At 44.0% G+C, this 8307-nt stretch overlaps 2 protein-coding genes across 2 annotated transcripts; one reads left to right on the top strand and one right to left on the bottom strand.

Moving 5' to 3' along the window:
* Positions 1-287: 287 nt before the first annotated feature.
* Positions 288-1764, top strand: LOC4351088 (dormancy-associated protein 1). The gene is made up of 3 exons (XM_015761675.2): positions 288-471; positions 905-1139; positions 1401-1764. Exons 1-3 carry the CDS (start codon positions 366-368, stop codon positions 1435-1437), a joined length of 378 nt encoding a protein of 125 aa, XP_015617161.1. The 5' UTR covers positions 288-365; the 3' UTR covers positions 1438-1764.
* Positions 1765-5475: 3711 nt separating this feature from the next.
* Positions 5476-6344, bottom strand: LOC4351087 (uncharacterized). The gene has a single exon (XM_015760090.3). It carries the CDS (start codon positions 6179-6181, stop codon positions 5624-5626), a length of 558 nt encoding a protein of 185 aa, XP_015615576.1. The 5' UTR covers positions 6182-6344; the 3' UTR covers positions 5476-5623.
* Positions 6345-8307: the final 1963 nt, after the last annotated feature.

The following is an 8307-nucleotide window of genomic DNA, read 5'->3' as shown; positions in this document are numbered from 1 at the left end:
TATATTTTAGGACGAAGATAATACATAATAGCATCTTTATAGTTATCGTGTGATCATAATTAGTACATGAAGAGAAGATTACAAATATGGTTATACTTGAAACGTGAAAGGTTATTTTTTTTAAAAAAAAGATAAATTTAGCCTCCACATCCAATCCGATGCATACGGCCAAAATCGTGTGGAAGGTACTGGGTGTGATTGTTGCGGTAAGACGACCAGCCGGTGCGGTGACGCCTGGTCATATCCACTCAATGATTTAAGGAGGGGCACACACACTCAGCTCAATTACTTGGGAGGCAGTGAGTTGTTGTAAAGTTGCAAGAGAGAGATCAGTTGTTGAGTGCGTGGAAGCAGAGATCAGGAAGATGCTGGAGAAGCTGTGGGACGACGTGGTGGCCGGGCCTCGACCGGAGACCGGCCTGGAGAAGCTCCGCAAGGCCGCTACAACCCGCCCCCTTGTCATCAACAAAGGTAGCTTACGTCGTTGTACAGATGCTTACTACTCCTAACTAACAAGCTAATATAATTTCGTTCCAAATTATGAGACGTTTTGGTCGTTTCGTCGTTCATTTAGATTGATTAACATCAATATAAATTTGGACTATATATAAGATATTCAAAATAAAGAACGGTCTCATAACATGAAACAGAGAAAATATATTACCTTTATTAAGCAAACAAGCAGGGACGGCAACAAATTTAAAAGAGCGTCGTAACCAGAAATATTGCTTATATATATTAACGAGTGTTAAGATCTGGACTCTGGCCGGCCGGAGTGTTCCATTTGTACCTTCGAAATCATGCTCTTTTTCTTTTAAATTACCATGTATAAATTCGTAGAAATCTTAGACTGTCTCTTAACAATTTCTGACTCCGATCCATCACTAAACCTCTGAATATTTAGATGGCGACGGCGAGGCGAGCGGGGCGGCGTACAAGCGGACGCAGTCGATGCCGACGACCCCGACGACGCCGGTGACGCCGTCGTCTTCGTCTCCGACGACGACGGCGACGACGACGCCGCGGGGCAGCAACGTGTGGAGGAGCGTGTTCCACCCGGGGAGCAACCTCGCCACCAAGAGCCTCGGCGCCAACCTCTTCGACCGCCCGCAGCCCAACTCCCCCACCGTCTACGACTGGTATCCATCGCTTTGCTTATAATTTGCTCATCCACAGCTGCACAGGGTTAAACCTTTCGGTTTAGCCGGTTTGATCGGATCTCACCGAAATTTTTGAACAAATATTATCAAAATTCACGAAAAAAATTAAAAATTTTGAAAAATTTCGACCGAACTAATACTCCATATATTCCACAGCTGCATCGATCTATATCTCCATATATATGATTGGTAAATTGAACTGAATCATCATATTGACCTGTTCATCTTCTCATCATCTAGGCTGTACAGCGACGAGACCAGGAGCAGCCATCGCTGAACTAAATAATCCCATTGATCGGAGGCTGGTCGATCTCTCTGTCACGCCACGTTTGCTGGTCCTTGTGGTTATCTAATACGTAATTAATTATCTAGTATGTTGCTATCTTATCTTGTTACTCTGTTCCTAGTAGCTTGCTGTCTCTGTTAGTACTACCAGAGACCGGTACGTGTCAGCTAGCCTGCTGGCTCCTATCAAGGGCTAGCGACAACCCAAAGAAGTGTGTTTGTGTGTAAACATCTTCCATGTGTAAATACTGCCATGTGTTTCCCTACTTTCAGCGTTTAATTACCTTTGATGTGATAATACCAATACCAGCTTGAGATATTTCTTCTTGGTTGCAATATTTTGCAATTCTTCTAAGATACTTATTCGTCCTCAAATATAAGATAATCCATGTTATATTTTTGGAACGGAGGGAATTCATATTTATGCTGACAATAAGAGAAATGAGAAATTATCTTTAAAAAAATAAGAGAAATGAGAAGTGAAGTGATAAGTCAGAGTGACAGGTGCCATAACCCCCTTGAACATTCAACGTCCGTGATCGTGACCTCTTCCTTTTCTACGCAGTGGTGAGGGACTGAGGGGTGACCGTGACTAGGGAACTACTCCCACGGTCTAAAAACAAATATCACAGCACGATGTTGTTGCTGCTCTGGTGTTGCTCGATGAATTTTCTATTTTTATATTGATTTTTAAAAAGATTTATGAATATAAATTACCGTTTTTTAAAAAAATATACTCCCGCTGTACCCTAGGATTGGGTATATAAATTGTCCTACGGTAGGGTAGGTTATGTGACCTATGATGAGGAATGTAAATCGTCCTACGGTAGGACAGGCCATGTGATATACTAGCAATTTTGCATGCGGTCCTTTCTCATTCTCCTATAGTGCAATTTAGTTGGTGATGTATGGGACGCGCCATGATAATTTTGAAGGTGGCTCCCTTCCGATGATAAATCCTCCTACAAGAAGGTGAGAAGGGGCTACCTGTTCCACGGCACGCTTCCCCCGTGAGGTGCCACGACATATAAATTGTCCTACTGTAGGATGATTTATATTTATGTAAAACTTTGAAATGGGAATTTATTTTTGGAACCTTTTAAAAAATAAATATAAAAACAAAAAAATCGTTTCCTGCTGCTGATTGCTTTGCTGCTGCTGCTGCCGGCGAAATGGGCCAAGGCAAAAGGCCGGTTGCTGCATGCACGCATGATCCACCTGCTAGCTAGCTCTTCCAACCAAAGCAGCCCAAGCCCACTGGCTCAACATGGCCCAACTCTCTTCTTTCCTTTTTCATAAATTGTTTCGCATTATTTCGGGGCTACTGTACACAACTGTTTTTTTTTTTTGTGGGAAAAAACAGGATTATATTACTCAGCTAACATCTCCTCTGTAGCAAGGAGATCAATAAAGTTACAACTATTATCCGGCCAGAACTCCGTGACAGAGTCACATCGGCCCCTGTTAGCTAGAATATGACTAATCCTGTTCTGATTTCATTGAATCTTCTTGACGACAACCTCCCTATTCCCAGACATCAGTTCCTTGATGTCACTGACGATAAAAGCAACTTCCGATCTCTCACTATTGGAGGAGCAAAGCAAGTTCTTTGCTTCTAGGCAATCTGTTTCCAGCATGATTGGTAAGAAGGTCCATTGAAGGGCCATGTTGAGGCCCTCTTTACATGCCAGTAGTTCTGCCTACAGAGGGCCATTGCATCGCCCAAGGTACCCACAGGCAGAGAAGATTACCTCTCCCAGACTATTCCTTAGTATCGCGCCAATGCCCCCTTTCCCAGTGTTAGGAACAAAGGACCCATCCACATTGAGTTTCATCCATCCCTGAGGTGGCTTATCCCAGCGACAGGGAGCTGATATTGGTCCTTTTAGGAGGTTTATTTTCTGCTGCTGTCCATACTGAATTACATGCTTCCCTTTCGATAAATCCGCTCGGGGATGTTGCTTAACCTCCAGTAATGACGAGAGATAGCTTTCAAGGAATCTTTTGGAAGCTTCAATGGGGGGTGGACGTTTACCATGTGTAATCTCATTACGAACATGCCAGGTACGCCAAAGTACCATCAGGAACTTCGGTTGCTCCTCCCCTGGTACTAACTGTAGCTGATCCAAAATCCAGCTTGCACCTGTATAACTTCCGACAATATCCTTCGCTTTCTTCCCTGCAACTTCCATAACATCCCATAGTCTCTTAGCTTGGGGGCAGCGACACAGGGCATGCGCAACATCTTCTTTCTCTACCCCACAGATACAACAGACATCAGACACCGCAAGATTTCTTTTCCTTTTATTCTCCAGGGTTGCTAAGCAATTGGTGGCAGCTCTTCATGCAAAAATTTTAACTTTTTGCGGTATATTGCATTTCCAAATCAGATTCCAGGCCTTACTGGTCTCAATCTCAGACGAGCTAGAACTGCTATCCACATTTGCAAGCGAAAGGCCCAGCTTGTAAGCCGATCTTACCGAGAAGATGCCCAGTCTATCCGGATGCCAAGCTAGGAAATCCTCTGCTTCCCTCGTCGGTAGCTGAATTTTCAGAATCATCTCAGCATCAATAGGCCAGAAAATTTGGTTTACCATTTGTTCGTTCCATCTGCCATCCATACCAATTAGCTCTGAGACCCACTTAACTCTACAGGTACCTTTCGGCGTTATGGGCCTCCGAGAATGGCATCTAGGCATCCAGGGATCACGCCAAATTCTGATCTGTTGACCATTGCCAACCCTCCAAATAACCCCTTTCTTCAGTAGCTCAAGGCCATACTCTATTGCCCTCCATCCGGGTGAAGCATTTAGTATCAACTAGCGAGCCAGATGGGAAATATTTAGCCCGCAGCACTCGAGCACACAGACTCTCCGGTCTATCTATAATTCTCCAAGCTTGTCTAGCCAAAAGTGCTTGGTTAAATAACCTAAAATCTCTGTACACAACTGTTTCAACGGCTTAACACGTCACCATCAGAGTTTATAATCACAAAGTATGACCGTACGGAAGCAAAGCGTGGCGAAGCGGTTTATTTTTTCTTTACCGCTTATCATAATTTTAGTTACTTTTTTTCCTTCTAAACTTTATAGTAGAAAATAGAAAATAAGCTAGTAAGCAGGTTGCTATGCGGGTTGTAGGATTGCGTATTTGCATCCTACGAGTACTTTACCATAGCAAACATTTCTGTCTCGGGGATTAAAAACACGTTATGGTAGACAATTGTTTTAACGAGTTAATGCATCCAAGCTAATTCCCATAGGGTACCACCACTTATACCGGTGAAATAATAAGAAGTCTGAATAAATTAGATCCTCTTATATGACAAAAAGTTCTAGTAAGTGCTTCACGGGACCTATCATGGTCCTATTGTCAACAGTGGAGGCTTGAGTCCCCGTCACCTCATGCTAGATTCGCCCCTGCTAGCCGCTTAGGCTGGCTAACCACACTGCACAGGCTGACGGCCCATCTCTTGTCCAGCCGGCCCTGACCATTTGTTCAAACCGACTATCCAATCCACGTCAAGAGTTAAGCCAAGCCGTCTAAAGTCACAACCGTATTAATGGATGGCAGGATGGCCGGCAGAACAAAGGGGTGGCCAATTAACCTAAGAAGGGGCCAATTGGCCCCATGTGTTAGGCCGGCCAACCTCCAATTGCTGGCCCCACATGTATACTACTTGTGCATATATAGTCATACTTCGCACGTATTGTACGTGTCTTTGCATACACCACAGTCGCAAAACTTATATTCACCGTTCATGACCTTGTCGTCCTCGGCCATGCACATTCACGGCGTCACACCATGCTCACCGGCTTTTCCCTGGCGCGGCATATCCACGATCCCCATGTGCATAGGCTGCGTTGTTCGTAGTGCTACCTCCTCCGATCTCTTCAACCGCCTTCATTATGCTTGGTCCTATATTCTGGTCATGTTCCGCCCTTACCTGTTTGATGTCATCATTATCGATCTCATCGCCACGGCTGACTATCTCTCTCGGAGATGCTCATTAGAACTATTGGCCTTATCGTATCCTAATAAAAAAGGGAAATATGTATAGATATTCCCATAACTGCACATGCAACTCGCGGTAAAGCGACTACACTGAGAGTTCTTTTGCACACACATACGTATCAATACATATCAGCCAGGGTTTGCACTACTGTCCGTCGATCAGATTATTTCTTGCGTGAAACCATGGAGATGGAGACAACAACAAACCCGGCGAAGGCGACGGCGGCGGAGACGACGACATTCACGGTGGTCGTCCACAGCAGCCGGTCCACGCGACACGCCGTGTCTGCGTGGGCAATGGCGGGGTAGAGCGAGAGGTAGAAGTCGATCCTGCTCAGGACGCTGGCGAGCCTCTCGGCGTCCCGCCGGGCGCCGACCACCCGCCGCGCCCAGCAGACGAGGCGCCGCCGCACCGTCTTCTTGCCGCCGCCGCCGCCGCTCTGGCTGAACGCGACGGCGAGCTCGTGCGCCTCCCGGAGCACGCCGTCGAGCCCGTCCGCCGCCTCCCTCGCCCCCGGCGGCAGCCGCGCCGCCATCGTCGTCTCCGTCGTGCTCGGCTGCAGCTCATGGCGGCGGTGGCGGCTCAGCACGGCGGAGACCATCCTGACGCGCTCCTCCAGCTCCCGGCACTGCTTCTTGTTCCGCTTCGCCGTCTGCACGGTGGCCATGATCATCTTGATCAGTCCCCTCGCGCTGGAGGCGTACCCTACTAGTTCAGCCATGGATCCCAGCTTTGTTTGTACATGAAATGGTGTGTCTAGACTCTAGATCGCCATGTAGGTGGTGATCATCTTTGGAACTGTATAATGAAGAAGATGATCCTAGTTAGCTAGTTCTCCTATCACCACTCATTTTGGTTTCCAAAGGTTGTTTGCTTTCTGCTCTGGCTGTTTATTATACTGGTTCACCTCTTCTTATGATCTTTACATGAACCCTCTAGATCTCTCTGTCTCATTCCTTGGTGAACTCTAATTGGATACTCCCTCCGTTTTTTAATAGATGACGCTGTTGACTTTTTCTCACATGTTTAACCATTCGTCTTATTCAAAAATTTTATGTAAATGTATAAGATATAAATCACACTTAAAAGTACTATGAGTGATAAAACGACTCATAACAAAATAAATTATAATTGCGTAAATTTTTTGATTAAGACGAATGGTCAAACATGTGAGAAAAAAATCAACAGCGTCATCTATTAAAAAACGGAGGTAGTATATGGGAGTGGTTGGCCTGCTGCTTTCACTATGATTGCCTGCTTTACAAAAAAGTTGAGGTGTGCCAAATCTCAAATGTGGCTGATGTGTGCCCATTTCTTGTCTCAGAGTGATAGACGGTTGAGCAATTTCCAGATGCCAGAAACCCCGCAGATGTGCCTTTCCGGCCATCCCTGAATATGAGAGGGGAAGCTGTATGTTGGGTCCTCTGGACTACTAGGAATAATATGATCTTTAGATCTAAATTGGTTTACTCACCACTAATGCTCCCTTTTCAAATTGTTTCTCACCTTTTGCAGCGGAAGATATTAGGACACGCTGAGGAGGTAGGACTGTTGGATCATGTTAGCAGAGCAGCTGAAGTCTAGGACAAGAAGCTCGAGGACACATAGAGCTGGGATTAGCTGATAGTTGTCAGCTGGTAGTTTTAAGAGTTTCTGAGAGTTTTTAAGAGTTTAAGAGTTTAGTTTAGTTTTTGAGAGTTTTTTTAATAAGACGAATGGTGTTAAATATATTTTAAAAAATCAACAGCGTCAAATATTTAGAAACGAAGGGAGTGTTAAGATCTGGACTCTGGCCGGCTGGAGTGTTCCATTTGTAAATAATGTTTTTTTAAAAAATTAAATTACTATGTAAATTTCGTACAAATTTAACACCTCATTAGTTAATCTTTACCTTAGACTGTTTTTTTAGCAATTTCTGAATCCCATCACTGAACCTGGATATTTAGATGGTGACGGCGAGGCGAGCGGGACGCAGTCGTTGCCGACGACCCCGACGACTAGTACGTACTCGTTTTGCTCATCCACAGCTGCATCGATCGATCAATCGATCATATACTCCCTCCGTTTCGAAATGTTTGACGCCGTTGACTTTTTAGCACATGTTTGACTATTCGTCTTATTTAAAAATTTTTAGTAATTATTAATTCTTTTCCTATCATTTGATTTATTGTTAAATATATTTTTATGTAGGCATATAATTTTATATATTTCACAAAAGTTTTTGAATAAGACGAATGGTCAAACATGTGCTAAAAAGTCAACGGTGTCAAACATTTCGAAACGAAGGGAGTATATGATTGGTAAATAAGACTCCTCTTAATAGTGAATAATGCAGAACTATGCAGGCCCTCTGGTTGGGTGTATGTCATCGACAGACTTGAAATCGCAAACATGCACTCAGTTACGCTGGCATCCTGGCACAAATTGATGCTGCACTTGAACATTCTTGGGCACACATGCAAATATCAATACACCAAGTAGGTAGAGCAAGTATTTGAAGTTTTTTTTTTTTTGATCTCAAGTATTTGAAGTTTTGATCATTCTCAAAGTTAGTTTCAACTTTCAAGTAATAAGGAAACATGACTGAATCAAGTAAAAGGAAATATGACTGAATCTCATTGCAAATACCATCCAAAGGTCAAAAAATAAACTTGAAAACCTGCACACGAGTCAGAGGTCATAAGACCGTTCTTAAGAATTGCAGGTAACCAGACTTCATGTTTACAAGTGCTAACAAAATGAGATGCCAGGTAACATTGCACAGACATATGTTTGAGGTCCATATGTACAGCGAATCATGCTTTCAAACTTGAAATTGTTCCAAATCCCTCTGAAGTCAATAATAAG

Source organism: Oryza sativa, chromosome 11, assembly GCF_034140825.1.
Source record: "Oryza sativa Japonica Group chromosome 11, ASM3414082v1".
In the NCBI taxonomy this organism is placed as follows: domain Eukaryota; kingdom Viridiplantae; phylum Streptophyta; class Magnoliopsida; order Poales; family Poaceae; genus Oryza; species Oryza sativa.
Note: the sequence above shows the minus strand (reverse complement) of the source record. Positions and strands in the feature narration are given on the sequence as shown.